Source organism: Lineus longissimus, chromosome 6 (genome assembly GCF_910592395.1).
Source record: "Lineus longissimus chromosome 6, tnLinLong1.2, whole genome shotgun sequence".
NCBI classification, from domain to species: Eukaryota; Metazoa; Nemertea; class Pilidiophora; order Heteronemertea; family Lineidae; genus Lineus; species Lineus longissimus.
Window position 1 is genome coordinate 11,554,772 of NC_088313.1, and position 20,741 is coordinate 11,575,512.

The window sequence follows — 20,741 nt, forward strand, 5'->3', positions numbered from 1 at the left end:
TCACGCTTTGGTAGAAGTAAGCCGTCTACCCGAAGAGAATGATACATTTCTAAGCAATGTTAAAAGCAATTTATGATATGTATAAGCATAACTACCAGCTGTAAGAAATATTCGAACATCGTCGAAAAAAGGTGAATTTAACATAAGGTTATGTGATTATCAGATTTATAGAGATGAAAATGCCTAGAAAGTGTAACTTTTCCTATAAATCCCTAAAAAACGGACAGGCATTTTTGATCAGCCAAAAGGGCCAACTTTATGGACCCCCTTACATCCTGCAAAAAATACTGGATCTCCGGTAGTGGGCATTCTACAAATTTGACTGCTAAAATATTCACTTGCGTTGGGCACTCGCGATCGACTTCTAGGGGAAATCAACCTTTTCTGGATTCAGGTATCAATTCATTTTGTTCTTGTTGCAGATTAGCCCTGTTGTCTATAAATATATTATTTCTCTATCAGTACGAAGAAAATTATACAATGCATGTTGAGACTAGTTACTGCTTTTTAAAATTGAGATAGTCATTAATATATCATGTATCAATCTGGTTGGCAATACGGCCCCTTGTTCTATTTGGGTAGCGTTTTTGGTCCACCCGATATAATTATACTAATCATTGTCAATGAGACCAGGTGCAAGCTCAAAAGACGATTTAAAAACAAAATGCAGATCAGTAGACATGGTTATATTCAAACCACAAATTTAATTCTGCATCTGTATGCCTGCGTGCATAAACAATTGCCCATCAACCAGGGCATATACAATTACCGATATCCAGGTACCAACATTCAATTTTAAAACACCAGCAAAACAATCAAGAGTTCCACGCACACTTCTTTATTATTTCTGCTGTCTTATGTTTCTGGATTTAGTTGGTGGAATTTAGTCTGGATAATGGTAGGTGGATTTACTTGAATGTCATGTTAGATTTAGATATACAAAAGCGCATGCTTGTGCAGCGTAAATCTTGTGCATTTGCTTGTGCATTGCCAATCACACATGCTTTACCCAGGGCAGTTCGCTGCATTACAGGGTGTGTGAAAACTGAGCAATGAAGGATTGATCTGCGATCTAGTGCTCTAAAGGCTGACACCAGTCGCGTGACATAATTATCATGCTTGTATGTAATACACACAATAACATCATGTGGGTTTTGAACTTTTAATTGCTCCAATAAATGGCATTGTGGGTCATCCCAATCCAAGCACGATTGCATGCCCAGTGATACAGAATGCCAGCAAATTGAAGAAGTTATCAGAGTATATTGGTCCACGTATCTAATGAATGTTCTCATTATTTCATGTGATATCAAGAGCCTCAGCTAATGTTGCGCTTTTCGGACACACCCTGTAGTATGAAGTGAACTCACATGCAGATGATATCTGCAAAAGTTGGGCCATAGAAAGTGCTATAAGGTTGATTTATTCTCACAATAGTGCTAGCCATTACAAATTGTGCCACCATAAAGACCAGTGGGTTTTAGAATTTACTTGGAAAACATTGTATTAGATGAAATCTATTCGGTGATCGCCCGTTATAAATAGTGATCACTTGAGACCAGGTAAGCATATACACGACTTTGTTACTGTGGCATGATAGACTACACCACATGGCCCGTTAGCACGTATGGACATTAACCCATTTCTTGAAGGGTGTGTGAAACAGCTTATTGCAAGTCAAGTTCATCAAGTTTGATCAGAATTTGGCTCCAGATTATGCAAGTTAGAAACTGATATATACCAGCAGTGTCCTATCATAGGTCTAAGATTCCGATGGCTGAGGTTTTTGGTTACGACCTTACTTTAGAATACGATCGTCACCCATAATCTAATATTGTACAGATGGTACATATTGTACATAAGAACTAAATAGAGATCGAAACTGTAGTATGAGACACCATGCATTGTAGTATTGTTTCATCAGGTTATGCCCAGAGGGCGCTGTGAATTAGAGACTGTGAATAAACACGTTACGTTTATATCCGCGTCGTTCATGATCATTTATACTCTCCTCAACATGGTGTCATTCATCATCATCATCATAATCATCATCATCATATATAGCGGAATCGTAACCATTTATTGATTTTTTTCCGCAAAAAGTTCAACTAGATAAGTGCCCGCGGGTGCTTCAGTTACTGCGCGAACTTAAAGAAAGTCTATATTCAACTGTTTTAATTGTTTTTGTGATATTCCATAATGAAAACTTGACTTAACGGCCAACTAAACTGGTGCAGAAGCATGAACATCGTAGCCATGATTAACATCATCCTCAAGAATAACTTATATACCACCACTGGAAGGCACAGCTGACATGCTATGTACTAACTGGGCAATGTTGAAATTTACCATGCTGTCACATCTGTGGTTACAATAATGTTATCAAAGCGAAACGAACATGACTCATGCTTATACGATATAGATACTATTGAAATCTAGATGTATCTGTATTGAAATATTTATCAAGCCTCCTTTTGAAAGTGTCTACGTTTGGCGCGTCCACCTCGTCATTTGGCAGAGCATTCCAGTCCATGACAATTCTTGCGAAGAAAGAATTTATAGCCACAGGTTTGATATAGAGTTTAAATTTATGACCACGTGTCACGCGCTCTCGTAGAGTGTAAGAACCTCGTTAGAATTGAGTCATTTGACCTACATAAAGAGTGCATAACGATTAGGTCACCTCTTCTTCGACGATCTCTCAATAGTGAGAACAGATTTAAAGATTTGTGTATGTCTGAATAAGACATGTGGTATAAGCCGTGTATATGTTTTGTGAATTTTTTCTGAACACTTTCAAGTGTTTGTATGTCTTTGATTTTATGGGGGCCAGGTCGGTGCTGCGTATTTTAAAATTGGCAAACCATAGCGCAGAAGAGAATTTTCCAACAGTCTTGCGTAATTTGTCATCGTCCTCTTCATAGTGAAACATATCCTGGTGGCCTTACCGGTGATTCATTCAATATGATTGACAGGCAAGGAGGATACCGCGGTGACGTCACATCACGTGATCCCGACCCATATTAGTGATCGCTATGGCCAATCAGATTCAGTCTACTGACAGCACCAGCACTGAACACATCTCCACGTCTCACTGTCTGGTGCGCTCCTGTACACAAAAACACCAATAGACATGAAATATTGCAATACCTAGTATGGATTCTTCCTGTGTAGAATAAAATTTACAGAGCAGATTAACTTCCACGAATAAAAAAGACGTTTGGCGTGGCCAAAGTGCGGAAATAATGGGAAATAATGTCTCCGCTAAAATACACTACGAAATACACTAGGCAATGCACTACGCGATACACGGTAGAGATGCAGTTGAGTTTGTTATTGTTTTGACTTAGAAGCCCGCCCATATCATAATATATTCATGTATTCATGAAGTATGAACTCATTTCTGTCCCATACAACTCTAAGAACAGTCAATTTCTCCTTAAATCATCACCGAAACCGCGATATCCGCAGGAAGATTTCGTTCTAGTGTCCGAAAATGCATGATCTTACAGGGGCGCTAACTCGACAACTAGAGGGGATCTATGGGGATCTATGCGAGTTTTAGGTATTACAGGTCTCGAACTTGTAAAATCTGTAAACATGCCTCCAAATCCCATTATGATAATGAAGAGATTGCCCCATATCTGGGAGACTGTTTTGAAACCATCGCTAATTTTGGAAGATCGGTGCCGGCTATTTGGTTTAAAAAACCCTATTTTTCACCATCAAAACAGCACTTTTCATTATTCAAATGATAGCTTATTGTCTGAAGACTTATTTCATAGCAGAAAAGTACTAACAACTCTGATTTGATGCGAAAAATCTAACTTTTTTGATGACTTGATTTTCCCTTGGCCGTGGATCGAGTTTGTTTACAATATGCAGCGCCATCTTGGAAAAGCCGTGACGTCACCGCGGTATCCTCCTTGATTGACAGGATCTAAGTGCGACTGGTTTAATCCCAATTAGCAACAGTTGACATTTTGCCGGGTTAAAGTAGTAGTGCCTTGCACTAATCTCGATTTTTATTTTTCGGTAAAGCTTAACGTCGTCTGCAAATAAGAGAATGTCACTCATGATACTTTCTGTAACGTCATTGATGAATATAATAATAAGTGTCCGGTCTATGACGCTGCCCCGAGGCACACCTCTAGTTACCTCTTTCTCACTCGAAAGACAACTATTTATCCTCGTTTGTTGAGTTTTACCCTTCAAGCAGTTATCAATCCAAATTTGAAATTGGTCAGATATCCGTATTCTCCTTAATTTGTCTGCCGCCTTGCTATGTGAGACGCAATCAAAAGTTTTCTGAAAATCGAGGTACAGCACATCTATTGCTCGGGTCCAATCATCAACGCGTTTTAATATTGTCACGGTGCTTTTCCCCTGAACGAAACCGTATCGTTTTTCATTTATGATACTATTGCTAACCAAATATGACATCATATGACCTTGACCTTCAACTCTTTTCTCTAACAATTTGCAAATAACAGAGGTCAAACTGACTAGTCCGTATAGTTCTTCACATTCATCTTATTGGCCTTTTTATGTGTTGGGCACACATGCGCTTCCTTCCATGCACTAGGGACAATACTCGACTCCAGAAATTTGCGAAAGAGCACAGTAAGCGGAAGTGCAAGTTCGTCAGCTAGCTCATTAAGCACTTTGGGGTGAACCTTGTCCGGCCCGGGGTTTTTATCCTCTCCAAGGGACTTGAGAAGGTTGAGAACCATTTCTTCCTCTATATTATTTGATTATGCATTATATGCTGCGGTTCGAAATTATTTACATTATCTTGATTCTGAGGGACCGCATCATCTTTCATGAAAACACTGGATAAAAAGGAATTAAGGCTTTCGCTTTTGCTTTATCCTCCTTTAGAATGTTATTGTCCACTTACAGATCCGGAATCCTCTCTCTCTTTTGACACTTCTTTTTGGCGTACGCCCATTATCTTTTCGGTTGTCTTCTTACATCTAATGCAACTCTAAGCTCATATAACATTACTGCTTCCCTTGTTTCCCTCCTACCTTCACGTCTAGCGTATTGATATGCCACGAAGTCATGCACCTCCCTATAATTTAGGTATCTTGTATACCTCCCGCTTTTTCTTTACTTTCTTCAGTGCTGCAGGGTTTGTCCAGGGTGGCTTTCTCTTCGTCCTTGTTTGTGGTTTATTACTTCCTGCTACCGGGACATTACTATATCTTCACCCCATTCTATAAGAATGATCTAACGTGCTCCCATGCCTGATCTACATCTAAACTTTTAATTGCCTCTGGAATATTTTTGAAGCGACAAAGTTTCTGAAGCGACCAAAGTCTGCTTTCGGATACGATTGTGTAGCTGGTCCTTCATCACTGCTCGACTTACATTCGCGGGATCAAGATGAAGAAAGCATCAATAGAACAGGTTGAACTTTTTCTCGGTTCTATTCCGATCAAAAACAGATGACAAAAGTCCGGGCCGAAAGCTAGCGGAACGTTTCGACGCAGCGTACTTCAAGTGACCCTGATCTCGTGTCTACGAAGGCCGGTACGTTTCATGTGAAACTGTAGGCGGAATTCGGAGATTCTTAGTTGAGAATCTAAGGAACCTGACACTTGAAGGAGTTATTAGGCGAGAAATAAAGTATAACCATGGTAACCACAATGCCGTATCAGGTGCAACCACCAGAGACGTTTCACTTCAAACCAGAGGAGTGGCCTAAATGGAAAGTGTTGTAAATTATCTGTGATTATATTACATAGTTAAGGGGCTAAAAACAAAAAAATCTTCTTCCGAAAAAGTTACCTTTTGGGCAGTTTTGTATTTCAATGATTCATTTTCATTAAACTCCTCTCCAAACGGGCTGATACAACGATTTGTTTGTGATGGCGTATTCATCGCATGGCCTTCCTCAGTATGAACATAATTTGTCTCCTAACCTCATCTAGAATCCGTTTTTTATTTCTAATCGTTTTCCCCACCTTTCCCCCTTCTCTATCTTTTCCCCAAGTGGGACATGCGGATCCTAATTGTGTCGCATATGACTTATGTTATTTATACTGAGTTTGTTGGCACTACCAAGTTTTGTGATTAATGTCATCTTTGCCAAATTATATCAGACCGGTATCACTACTAGTACTGTTTATTTGAGTTGAAGAATGTACATGTACATAGCTTATTATTTGTAATTGGGGCTTTCATACGTCACATAAAATGTATGAGCAGGACATGTACAGTGCTTTTCCAACTCGTTTGTCTACTTTTTCCAGGGTGATCAAGAACACGGTGAGACAACCTATAAGGATGATGTGCCACCGCCTAGTTACAGTCAACAACAAGGTAGGGTATAGATGAGTAATTTATTATTTAACCTCTGTGAATCCTAATTCACCAACGTCTTGTTCTTCTGGTCAAAATATTTATGATATGTCAAAGCCTAGGTTTAGGCCCACCCAAAGTGGTTGGTAGACAATACACCCATACATGTATAAATTACGTGGCTCAAAACAAACAGACCAAATAAGTCATGAAATGTGTGATTAATGTAATAAACATTTTGCACGCCCCTAGGTATTGCTATAGCATTTATGAAAGTGTGGGTAATTTAAAGAAACAAGGCATCCTTTTTCTCTTGTTGTGAGAAAAACAAGGAAAGACATAGCCGAAAAATATCAGAACGTGTGTAAATGTTTGTCCTTCGAAATTTCTGCCAGTTGGGTTAGAATGTAATGTCCCCGATTATCAGTGGGCCTAAATTACCATGTTTGCTGTTGATATACATGTAGTTGGCAGAGAGACTATTGGTTCTATGTGTACTAAATTTGCGGAAGAATATCTACTAACATCTGACTGGCTCGCTTATGACGTTATCACGGAACAAATCCCCCTCATCAGAAATGTCGGTCTAAAACACATTTTTTTTCCTTCAAATTTAGTACTCGTTTACTCAAAGCAATACTAAATCAAAATTATGCACTGACAGAAACTTAATTTAACATTAAAGACACAAACTTTCTTCGTTATCCCTATCCAATATTTGAAACGTAACAATCAAACAATGTGTCGATGACAGCCTCCTATGTCAGCCAAGACGATCAGTGATCTAATCTTTCTAAAATTTGTCAGAAATTAACATGGGTATAAGGCAGATGTTTTGCAGTATTAAAGTTTATTTTATCCACATCACTGTTGGCTGAGGACGTGAAAGACTGAATTTGAGTGACTGCCTACATAAATGACATACAGTATATGAAAGTAAACATCAAATTTCTTTCTCAGTCAAGGCCTGATTCAGTTTTTCTACACGGGTTACAAGATTCTTGATCTTGTTAGATTTTCAGATATGAAGTTCACCCCGAATCTTTCAAGCATCTCATATTAACGAACGTTCATATAAGATATTTAATCTTCCATTGGTAAATGTCATTACATGTACCTTTTAAACTATAAAGATCGATGCGGTATTTTTTAGGCCACCCGACGCGATATAATCAAATTGCGCAGAAGAACACCCTGTTTTTTTTTAAAAAGAGAATACGTTATTATTCGTTCCTTAGGTGGCCTCATCGCCCAACTGAAGGCTGCCAAAACTGAATCCAAAGGGACTGCAGAGTGTTGCTGTAAGACAATTACTATTGTCCTTGGCTCAAGTAAGTAAAATACACCAGTACAAGTAAAATACAATAGTAGGTCCCAAGAAGTCTTATTGTAAGCTGAATAAATGAACAAACTACTTTGCTTGAGACGTACGACACAACATCGACATTTGACTACTTGATGCAGTGCATCGTTTTGGTATATAGTCCCGAAATCGGATAGTAAAAGAGTGGGTTTCGCATTCCCGATCGATCGAGATCCAGCACTGACCGATGTTTTTCAACCTTGAACAATGTTTTTAATGTATCGACATTCTGTTTGGCAAAGAGGCGTGCAGTACAACAAGTAGATCACACCGTCTCAACATGCCAAAACTTTTACTGTTTCTGGCCAAATATAAAGAAGGGGTGCATTTATGGCAAGCCAAAGCGGAATTTATTCAAGACTTTAGAATTACCATTCAAGAAGTTAAATATAAGTTCAAGAAGGAAATATATGTTCAAGACTAAAATATGTTCAACCTTGAATCAAATGTTTTCAACCTTGAATAAAATATGTTCAACCTTGAATAAAATATGTTCAACCTTGAATAAAATATGTCCAACCTTGAACAAAATATATTCAAGACTCACGTGACCATATTCAAGACGCACGTGACCACAAAATTGATGACGTAGTTGCTCATGTTTTGATGCTTTACGGACTTTCCCGAACCCGCGTCCGGACTTTCCCGAACCCATGGTACTTGTGATGCGTTTCGGAGCTCGAATTGTTCGCACGAGGTTTTGACACATGGTTGTACACGTACCTAGCCGCCTACACCTGACATGTACTGTAATCCTACACATCATGACATGGATGCCGAGTGAATGTCAGAGTCGATACATGTTTCACAGACATATCAGGCAAATTATAGGTTCAAAATGCGCAATGCCTCTCACCTTTCATTCTTAAGGCCGACACCACTGTATCGGATTCTCGTTGTCTTTTGACATGTTTGAGTGTTTAGGCTATACAGGCGATCAATCATGTCGTGAAACAGAACGCATCAGAAGTACCACAGATTCTACGCTCTACGTCATCAATTTTGTGGTCACGTGCGTCTTGAATATGGTCACGTGAGTCTTGAATATATTTTGTTCAAGGTTGAATATATTTTGTTCAAGGTTGGACATATTTTATTCAAGGTTGAACATATTTTATTCAAGGTTGAACATATTTTTATTCAAGGTTGAAAACATTTGATTCAAGGTTGAACATATTTTAGTCTTGAACATATATTTCCTTCTTGAACTTATATTTAACTTCTTGAATGGTAATTCTAAAGTCTTGAATAAATTCCGCTTTGGCTTGCCATATGCATTTTCTGCCGAATTAGATAATTAGCCATTATCTGTTCGCGATTGCATGTGCCACCGGGTTCCTTAGCTTGATTCTCTGGAATCCTTCTTCGAGAATTGAATTAACAGGATGACCTGCCCTATAAAACTAACTACGTCATACAAAAACGTTGTCCGATCATCCTCCGTGAATTGGTTCTCTGAACGGGACAGCCAACCTCGCTATTATGTTGTGGTATGTGGTTAGAAATGTGGTAGGAAATCAATGTGATCCCCCTCCCCACTCCCTCCTCTGCAGGCTAGTTGTACACTTTGGTTTTGTGTGTAACTTCCCTGTTAATGTGCTCCCATCCCCTATTCTTAGATTTATAGTGCAACGGAGATCGCATGGCAGGTGAAACTGTGATTGCTAGCTGCGCTGTGCCTTATTGTTTTAATAATTTTGTGGAACATGGGCGGCATAAAGTGGCCTAAACAATGTATTTGCATTCATTTAACAGCAAACTGTAGCGCCAAGTTGTCTTTCTGAGATCGCGCCTTGGCGTCAGTGGAGATGGCTGAAACATGGCATGTAGTTGCTTTGGGCATTATGCCCAGACGTATTTTTTCCATTACGTTATACAGCTCCTCAAAGATAAAACCATTCGTACAGCTCTAAAATGCCTTTTTAAGCCGTACGAATTATTAAGATTTTGTCTTATGATCAGTAGCGGAAGAAAGAAAGTACGTTTCGCTTTGGGAAACGAGACACTTCGCCTACAAACATGACAAATGAATTTTTCTAACAAATCGCTTTTTTAGAATTTAAAATTGCTGAAAAAATTATGAGTTTATGACTATCTACATGTAGTTTGACCATGTAGTGTTAGTCATATCGCGCGCTGGATGTCCATTATTTGATCTAACCCGCCAATTGTCCGAGAGCTGGTACTTCATTGTAGTGCTCGACTATCTGTTCAGGGATTGGGCTCACGGACCATAGGCCCAATCTTAGGAGGACTTAAATTGTTCGAATTTGGTTCTAAGGTGGGCCTGTAAACGTAATGTCGTTTTCGCGGTTTGAATTATTCTCTGGTCTCGATCTTCAGGCTGCAATCCTGAAAATCCCTTTTTTTACATTTTAAATCAAATTATTTGTTGTAGTTAAAGTTCAAAATTCCATCGCCCGACACTGTTGTTCGATGTAGGGGGTTTACATTTAATATGCTGGTTTATCCAAGTATTCTATATATGTGTACGTCTAATTTTGGCCGAATCGGACTCCAAATGACCGTAATCACACTTTTTTTGTTTTTGTGCATCGCAATCCGAAGCTCGTCGATTAAATCCCAGTTCCGGCGCAAATTTTTATGTAGGGGCATCTTATAAGGCTACATCACATAGCATCAAGTATTTTTATTTTACCTACTTTTCAAGGCCACAGGGGTCAACGTTTAAAATTCACTAAAGGAAACACGTTTCTTCACTATTTGACATTAGACTCATCAAAATGATACAGATTTAATTAGGCATCGCTACAATGTTGACAACGATTTAAACGTCAATATGACCTACACGTTTGTGGTGTAAATAGGTCAAGATAATAAAAACCGATTCTGGTCATATCACAAGAAAAATTCAATATGTGATCTTCGAAGTCGTTGTCATGTCATTGCCTAAAGGGGTACCCCTTTCGTGATTACTGGTGGTCTATAAAAATTGTAATGGAGTTATACAAAATGCCACAGCGCATTTATTGTGTATACGAATTTGTTTTTATAATATTTGTAGATTTGTCGACACAGCAGCATTATTGAAATGTATTCAGTACCGATTCACACAACTTGAAAATTTCAAATTCAATTACAAATTTCCAATATCTAACGAACAGTGTAGGCCTTTAATCTGAACATGCATAATATAGTGTTTGAACGACCTAATTTCCGTGGTCAGAGAGTAAATATTTTCAGTTACAGTAATAATATCCATAGTCATTTCACTGACTACAGGTGCGCACATTGCCCCTGGCCATTTCATTCGGTAAATAACAAGCCTTCGTTAGATATGTAACACGGGCATATATGTATCTATGTTTTGCCACCACATTATTGATGTCAACAAAGAAAGATGGACTATATTGCTGAACGAAACTGTTATGTAATATATAACTTCGTGTATCAAATAAAAAGGGGTAGCTTAAAATTCTAAATATTGCTCAATCTTGAATACACTCCCCGGATGAGATCGAGAGCTTGATTCCAATTATACTTAGCAATATCGCGTCGGTTGTTACCATGGTTACTAGCATGCGATTATTGAATTAACGGTTCATAAAGAAACCAGCACATGCAATAATCTTCCCAACTTATGCAGAGATGGTAGAAATAAGCGCAATTTGTACCCTGATTTAGTCATATGACTACAAAAACACTGTTTCTCTATTTATTCAAGACAGCTACACCAATACAAACCTACTAACATAGAAATATATACCAAGACATCAACGCCGAGTGCCATAGAACAAGAATTATTCGACGTTGAATTGGCCTGAGTTTTCAATTTTATTCTTGTCGTCTGCTAACGCTATGGTAACAATAGTGGACAGTGACTTGCTAGACTGTCCGAATCCCAACACTAGCAACGATAGTGACGATAGGGCATCCGCAACTAAACACATGTACTAAAATTGGCTACAAGAAACGTTTTAACATTTTAACTCACTTTTTTTCTCTAGTATGGTGCACCATCCTTACTGGCGTCATGCTGGTCATTCCAATATCAATGATCGCAGTAGGTAAGCAAGATCGAATCTATATCAGTCGACCAGATCCCTGTAGTAGCTGACTTCTGACATGAGCACACTTTCCATAGCAGATGAGGGAACGAGTTCGGTCGAGATCAATTGTATCAGTTTTAGCGTCCGGATATACATGATTTATGGAGGAAGCGGCAAAATTGAAAATCCCATTCCTACTCTATTGACAGTAGTTATTTTAAACGTTCCAATCGGTCACACTTCTGAAAAGATTTCACGGTGGTCGCCGAAAATAATTTTAATCAAAAAGGCTCTTGTACTGATATTTGATATCGATCCTAAAAGAGAAAATGAGCGATATAGAAATAATCCTTAAACTACCAATTTTAGCAAATTTTGTGCAAACTGATAACCACTATAATGCACTGCACGAAGTAAATCGACCGACAAATTACGCCATTAATACTCCTATGGCGTATCCAATATTCAGTCAAACCATTATTATCAGTGACACAGAAAAATCCGAATATTTCCAACGATCATCCGGAAATACCAGAATGTTTTAAGATGACGTACAAATTGGCCTGAGCAAAATATTAAAATCAGACAGCCATTGATTTTTTCACGAGGACTGATTCTAATTCCGACCATGCAGATCTTATGAAAAAGTTTGACTCGCCACTTCAGGAAGTCAAATGAGAGTGCCTCCAGATACAATCCAATTTGTTTCAGACATTTATGCATAGACTGACATTTCCCATTCGTTTCAGGAGCAGTATTCCTACACGACTGCCACTACGAGCGCTATATTCCGATCTACCTTATCGTAGGCGGTGTATTTTCTACGCTGCTGAACATCTACCGTCTTGTCCATTCAGCATTAGGGGCAAAGAAGAAAGAAGGAAGGCGTGGGTTACCATTTGACATGATCGTGGGCCTGTTTCTCTTCTGTTGGTTTATTGCTGGTAAGCCAGTTACAAAAATAAATTTGCCTCTTAATACATGCAGATCGAGCTCTTCTTAACTCCTGCATATCTTGTAGACTACGTTTTTTACAACTAATTTTAGTGTCTTGAATTCCGTCGTCGACGACCATCTATTAACAAGGCACGTTACGTAACTGCTGAGGCTATATTGATCTGATGGAAACTTGGTGTGATGGAAGCTTTGGGGAATTTTTGAATTTTGCTGTTCATGCATTGCCTACTTTCTGGCATCCAGTGGCTATCTGGGAAAAAAGTTTTTGCCATTTTGAGGCAATAGTTATAACTACTGTAGAACGACTGAAGAGGACGAGACTAAAGGATCAGTCCCAGGGCATAACGTCTGGACTTATTATATCTATGTATCCCAAAAAACTTCATTGTAGAGAGAACAACTTAAAAAAGGCGAGGCCTTGGGTGGGACTCGCTCCAGCGATCTACGGCTTGGTAGGCAACCGCTCCATTCATTTAGCCGCCTTGGCAGCTGCAGGACATCGAGAATTTATGCATGATATACAGATATCTTTATGAGATATGCGTATAATTTATAATGCTAACCCTAAGCATCGGGGGGGGGGGGGGGGGGGGGGGGGCTGGGGATCAGTATATCATACACAGCGCGATTGATATAGTCAATTATTCGGATTGATTATACGAGCGCCTTCACATAATACTAGTCGTGGTGTATTTAGAAGTGATATTCTTTAGTCATGACCTGGATTTTCTGGTGGGTGTGTTTAAGATCACTTTTTACCCGGTTTTCTACTGACCTATATTTCAAGGTCACCTAGGTCATAGACCAGAATTTTCTGTACATATTGTTGTTGTGTGATATAACAGGCGCGGATCCAAGGGGGGGGGGGGGCGCACCCGGCGCACGCCCCCCCCCCCCTAATTCCGGCACGGTGTAAAAAAATTGTAGCCCAAATTAAAGTGGTGCTTAATATTTGAAGATCAGATGCCAGGAAATCGCATGATATATGGAGTCTTATCTTAAAAAAATTTCTGGGGGAGGCCCCCCCCCAGACCCCCCGCCGTCGCTTTGCGCCTGCGGCGCTCGCAATTTGGGCTTCGCCCTCAAAGTGCGCCCCCCTTTCGAAATATCCTGGATCCGCCCCTAAATAGAGGGCTTCGATTTCGTATGATATTAAATGTTCCGACTACATGCGACTTTAGCGACATATTTATTCATTTGGCCATGAGCTGACTCTCGAATGACACAGCACGTCTTGACCGGTATGATTACAATAAATGTCATTAGCAGCATTATCGGTCCCGACACCTGCAGTACACCTGGGGCGACTCTGAAAATCCTGACATGTCCCATTTTCAAGGCACCACCCCTGAAAAGTAGCATTTGAAATTCGCTTGAGCACGAAGCGAACGGCCAGTGGATGTGTGAGAGCTAGAAAAGAGGGATCTGGTATATTCTCCAACGGCATGCCCCAAACCTGAACGTCAAAAAGAAATCGTATCGATATTCGACCTCCCCCATCCCGGACCTGGCGAAAATAAGGGCCATTGTCGATCATACTCTAGCCCCGAAAGGTTTAACCGTTTGTGTGCTATATTTCAAAGAAACGTTTATTTTCAGATCGTCAAATTCATGTCGTTTTGACATTAAAACAATTTAACAATATTAACATATCAAACTCCTTGACTACTTCCTCTGTGACCATGGGTGAAAACATAGATCCTTATCGAGGTGTTGTAACGTACTGTGCGTAACGCCACCAGTCGTCACTATTGGAGGGGGAATTAACCACAGCCGCCCAGAGGTCAGATGTTCGACCGACTGTCTCCAGAGATCCTTCCCCTAATATAAGTTAGTATAATTAAGATCGTCAGCAGCACAAAGATGATAACGCGAGATATGGACTTACCCCTGTGCTTTTATTGGTGAATTACAATAGTTCAGGAGGTCTTCTATTGTGGTCTTCTAAGTGATGGTAGGTCTTCTAAATGATAGTAGGTGTAGCCCCGTTGCTGGCTTTCTGCCTCTTTCTCTCAGACGGATGCCCTGCGATCTGGTTTATATATAGACCCTATAAAGGCCAGCCAATGATATCCGGGTCATATGACTTTGCAGTTTTAGGGGACTTGTGGCAGGATACCCGGACTCCACGAACAACTCGCCAGGTTAACAATAGTTACCCTGGCGAGCTATAAGGTAACCAGTACAGTGTACAAACGAGCTGCTATACTAGTGACGCTATGGGCTATTACAGTATACTACCGCGAAAGAGGATTTAAAATCACAATAGCCTATTAACACAACAGAAATGCGAAAACAATATCTCACGCATCTGGACAATACTATGTGCTACAGCCGATCTTCAGTAATTGCTATATTTCAATGATCACGAGTGGACTCCCAACGTGGTCTCATTTCTGCGAGTTTAAGCAAGGCAGCAAGTAAAGGTCATATCGTAAAGTTTCGGAACGCATTTTATTAGCCCAGAATAAAGACATATTATGAAGATAACAATCTTGTTGTTTGGCTTGCAATAGATTTTCATCGATTACCGTGAGTAGACTGGTAATCCATACCAAGGACCAATATGGGCAGGAGGAGAGGGAGGTAATATTTTGTTTTATTTTCTAAGTACAAGGCAGGGCCATATTTTCTACGGTCACGTTCGGCACATTTCAAAATGCATGCATCATGAATGTAAAATACAGTTTTGGGACATGTGGACAGCGTGCCCCCCCCCCCCCACACATTCCGATTCTAGATGCGCCACCTCCCGTCGTCCTTTTAAAGTATCAAACCACACTTCAAGAAATACGAAAAAAATAAAAGTTACACCTGTGGAATCGAACCCGGGCCCCACGGATAAAAGGCATGATATATACCACTCATAGGCCGTTATCGCTACGCCAATGGAGGCGTCAGAAACAGGAATTCGTACTCGACGCGCCGTTTATACTTTTATACTGAGTGCCCCAAAAATGAATCCGCATACCCGGTGTATTACAATGAAATATGGGCTTTTTTATGTTTACATTCGATCCGGCGATGAAAAGCTGGTCTGGCTTTCGACAATGCATGATTGTACGGAGGCATCCTATCGGAGCGTGACATTGTGATTGACCGTTTTGGTTTTTGAGTATGTCCACTCAGTGTTGCGGGGAATGTTGAAATCTTGAAAAGTCATTTTCTCTCCAGCTGTCTATTGTTTAGAAATATTGAAAAAGGGAAAAACAAAAGATGTTACACCGGCACAAGTATGCACGTAGCATACGAATATCAGGTTTGTTAACACGCATTCATTAATAAATTAAAAATTAAAATGGTCCAGAGACCATGCGCTCACATCGGGTAATGTTAATGTACGTCTTTTTGTAGTGAATATGGGGAGAACAGTTTTTGTCATTGATGTCAATTTTGCGATGTCAGTGGATGTGGTGGGTAGTGCAACTTTTATGGAGAATTTATATCAGCCTGGGAAGGGGAAGACAATGCACAAACCAACACATGAACAAATTTAACAAGTAACGGCAGAATTTAAAATTGGCAGGTTAGTGCAATGGTTAAATATAGCAGCAGCAGAACAAAGCTTGAAGCAGCAAAACATGCAGGGCACGCATATCAAAGGAAAAAAACATGCGATTCCATGCAAAAAGTAATGGCACGTTTTTTAAAATTCTTCCGACATAATGGAAAATGCAAACCGAAAATAAATAGGGAAAAAACATTTTAAAAATTTGTACTGAAGCCTCCGATGTGCCATTTGCCATTCAGAAGGAAAAAGAGCGATTGTTTTTGTCGTTACAGTGAGGTTGCACTATTGTGCCTATCGTATTCCATGATTTGTTATTTACGAGTCGTCTATTTATTTTGACACAAAAGGCCCTGGTATGGAAACAGTTAATCTTAAAATTGGGACATTACCCTCTTTGAAATAAATTACAGAACAATATGCGAATCATTTGAGCAAATGATGTATTTTTTGTTCTTGGAGCACTCAATCAGCAAAAATGCCGTTGGAATCGCTCATTGACTCGTTAAAACTTAATGTAATATAGCCCATACCATTATAGCGCCCATCTAGTATAGCCAAAAGAATGGATTGTTATATGGCTGCATATCAAAACAGACACTGCTTTTTTGAGAGGAGATAAATGTGCTTCTAGAAATGGCGTCAGAACTGCGTAGATCGAAATCACTTTGACGATATTGGAAATTATCAAGTTTACTTGCTTGCCGATTATTTAGCTAAATTCGAAGTGTAGTATAGCCCATAGCACGCTAGTATATCAGGCTCATTTGTACACTGTACCTATGGTCACAAACAAATGAGAGATCCTTCTAATTGGCCGTTGCTGATCAGCGGCCTTTGACAATTACCTCTTTGGCACTTTTATATCGTGTGGTTTTTTTCAGTCCGAGACAAATCAAGGTGAGCTGGCCCCTAACTTTTAAAGATATTTTTTAAGCCAGATGATGTAATAAGCGGTTCTTTTTTCAGGAAACGTATGGATCTACAGTATCTACAGGACGGTCAACCTCGATGACACAAACGCAGCAAACTACTGCAGGCGACCACTGTACCTGTATTCCTTCTGGATTACAACTATTGGCTGGATCTTCATCATTTTGAGCTTGCTATGCGGCTGCCTGTGCGGTTGCATCGCCGCCTGCATCTGTGAACCAAAGTAGGAGAAAGGAAGCCTAACAATTCCGGCCATTCAAAACCCTTATAACAAAATGATACAAAAAGTACAGGTATTTGACTGTTCTCGAAGGTCAAATCGTGTTTGTGTGCATACTTCGCTTATCCTTATTTCCCTATTTTACAACATGTGTGTCAGAATTGCAGGCCTATTTCTCATTCTTGCAGTTTCAAATTGTTAAATCCCGACTGTTAGGTGTAGGTATTAGTCAATGGGTATTATTTGGAACCAGAGTGAATGGATGACGAAATAACTCCCGCAAAGTAAATCAAATAGTGTCAATTATTTTATTACAAATGACTACGGACGATATGCATAAAACTAGTGAATACTTTTTACTTGAAATCTGTTGCGTCATTTCATTCCCAGAAAAGGCAGTTGGATCCAAATGACGTTATCCTCATGAAATCAGAAATCAGAAATCAGATTGGATTGATTTGACGGGATGTTGTTATTTGGACATGATACTTCTTCCTCTTCTTCAGAACGTTCATAAATGTTGCCATTTAAAGGCATATGTCGGTTGTGCCTGACTTCCAAGGTTTTTCTGGAGCTACCTTGGGTTTATGCATACCAATTGAAGATTCTACTATTTGTGGCACGATCTTGTCCAGCTATTTCAATACATACGTCGGCAATATTTAATCACCCGTCGACCTCGAGTCATGGTAAGTAGTAAAAAACCAACAAATAAATAATATGGCTAGGCCTTTTTGCTGATTCTATACATATTTGATATTGAGAATACTCTTAAGAATACTTTAATTTCACCGATAAAATATTTGTTTTGATTGGGGATCGACTTATGAATGTAAAAGGTACATGTACAGTCCTACCAGAAAGTAAATGTCCACCGTTTTTTAAAAAATTTCACAGAGATAGAATAAGATATTTGAATGCAATTTTCAGAGTATTGTATATTTAGTTGGTCATATATCTTGTATTTTAATGCACCTAATTCCATCCCTTCATTACGTAACAGACATTTCAATAAAGGCCCAAAAATCACTTTTTTTATTTCATGTACCTTTTCAAAAATTCATATAATCCCATGAACTGTGCTTTATGACCATAATTTTTTGGCACTTCAATAGAATGTGTTCAATAGTGACAAATGCACATTTCTGCTTAGGATTTTTATGTTATGATTTTAATATCTTCCATTACCTTTGATACAGATCCCAATGTATGAGCTTGAGTTGACCAACGGCCACGCAATTACAGTGAAATTAACTCATATCAGATGTCCTATATATTGTGAACATGACTATATTCAATGGGATTTCTAAGTGAACACTTCCTACTTTTGTGTGCCCATCCAAAATTTAAATCCGGTTGAATCATTGGCATGTTAGATTTGTTGGGAATCAGTTGCAACAGACAGCCCTTGAACAACCCTCTGCTTATTGTTGTAATTGAACCATCAATTATGCTGAATGGCCCAATTCATAAAGACCCAGACCGACTGCATTGCTGATCATACGGGGAGTTCTCAAAGATCAACAAAGGTCAACAGCTGTCTGACATAAGCAATCACCTGCAGCGTGCTAGGATTTATTTCCAAAATGAAGAATTTAACAGAAAATTTCTAAAGAAAGCGATAAAACCCTTTGTTGCATCATAGTTCACGATACATTGTGAAAAAGAACGAACATAAAAGAAAAAGTTCGTTTCTGGACAAAGTTGTCCGTTACATAATGAAGAGACAGGATTAGCTCGGCACAAATACAACAGGTCCGTGACCAACTTTAGTACCATTCTCTGCTGAAAACCGCATTCAATTATCTTATTCTATCTCAGTGATATTTCCAAAACCTATGTAGATTTACTTTCTGGTAAGACTGTACATGTAAGACATGACAAATCAACCACCGTTTTGCCTATTAGTTCCGTTTTATCGGCATTTTAGCAATGAATACACCAATGCTCGCCTGGATCTTGTAATGCTACTTCGTCTGATGGTGAGAAGTTAAACTCACGAATCTTGATCAATGGAAACGCCCCGGAGATATTTTCTAGACAAGAAGTCGGAGGTTCATTTTACCCGTAGCTACTTGATAAAATGAACCTCCTGGCAAATATGTACTTCTGATGAAATGTTTCTGCACAAAATAGCTTATTCAAGATAATAAACTATTGAAATTGATTTTACCAAACAAATTAACCCCTTCCTCACCAAAGCACATTGTATTATTGTAATCCATTGCATCACAGTGAGATCAAAGGCATACTAATAAGTGAAGTATAACAAACAATGATATGCATCATTAAAGTAAAAACATCAAGAAACATAATATTTTGTGTTAATGCCAGTATGCATGCATCACATACAATTCACAGTGGGTAGGTACATTTTACCCTGTAGGTACATTTTCCGGAAAAACGCCTCAAGAAATACCAGGAAATGCCTCATGCAACCTTTTCTACAATTAATTGCGCTTCATCTGAACCAAATTTACCAGCGTTGGTTTGAATCAAAATTAGTGAAAATTATTACCGACAAAAAGTTATGATAGAACCTACGAAAGCCCAGAAGGCTCATTCGACAAAACTTACTTCGACAAAATTGACTTCGACAAAACTCACTTCAACAAAGACTTCGACAAAATTGATTTCGACAAAACTCACTTCGACAAAACTCACTTCGACAAAATTGACTTCGCCAAAATTCACTTCGACAAAATTGATTTCGACAAAACTCACTTCGACAAAATCGACCAATCAAATCGTGTTTTACATACCTACATATGTGTTTTACATAGGTAGGCCAGAGGTCGGTATTTAGGTCATAGTAGCTATCATGGCGGTCAAGGATCCACCCAACACGAGGGTATCAATCTCTGATGAGCAAAACTCGTTCATATTTATTTTCCGAAACCACGAGTCACTAAAGGTAGAAGAGCTTGTTAAGTACACTACTTATAAATGAGTTTTATGAGTGAGAGCCTGGCCTAACGGCCTGCGGTAATTGTAAGACGCTGTCATTACTGTAAAATCACGGCACGGATATCTGTTTGTATGTATCATGATATGCTACCACACACATCAAGCATCTGTCTATATAAGATACATGTCCACAAGAAATGTAGTGAAGCAGAGAATAGATACGAACGAGTTTTGCTCATCAGAGATTGATACCCTCGTGTTTGGTGGATCCTTGACCGCCATGATAGCTACTATGACCTAAATACCGACCTCTGGCCTACCTATGTAAAACACATAGGTAGGTATGTAAAACACGATTTGATTCAACAAAATTGACTTCAACAAAATTGACTTCGCCAAAATTCACTCGAAGTGAGTTTTGTCGAAATCAATTTTGTCGAAGTGAATTTTGGCGAAGTCAATTTTGTTGAAGTGAGTTTTGTCGAAGTAAGCTTTGTCGAATGAGTCTTCTGGGCTTTCGTAAGAACCTGTTTTTCT

The 20,741-nt window shown here is 39.1% G+C and overlaps 1 protein-coding gene across 2 annotated transcripts; it reads left to right on the forward strand.

Annotated features, from left to right (window-relative positions):
* The first annotated feature begins 754 nt into the window (after positions 1-754).
* Positions 755-20,055, forward strand: LOC135489230 (transmembrane protein 272-like). 2 transcript variants are annotated; one of them, XM_064774487.1, is made up of 6 exons: positions 755-898; positions 6,258-6,327; positions 7,545-7,637; positions 11,638-11,697; positions 12,429-12,623; positions 17,114-20,055. In XM_064774487.1, the coding sequence occupies exons 1-6, from the start codon at positions 896-898 to the stop codon at positions 17,302-17,304; spliced, it is 612 nt and encodes a 203-aa protein (XP_064630557.1). In that variant the 5' UTR covers positions 755-895; the 3' UTR covers positions 17,305-20,055. The 2 variants fall into 2 exon arrangements, with proteins under 2 accessions (XP_064630557.1, XP_064630558.1); XM_064774488.1 differs by lacking the exon at positions 7,545-7,637.
* Positions 20,056-20,741: the final 686 nt, after the last annotated feature.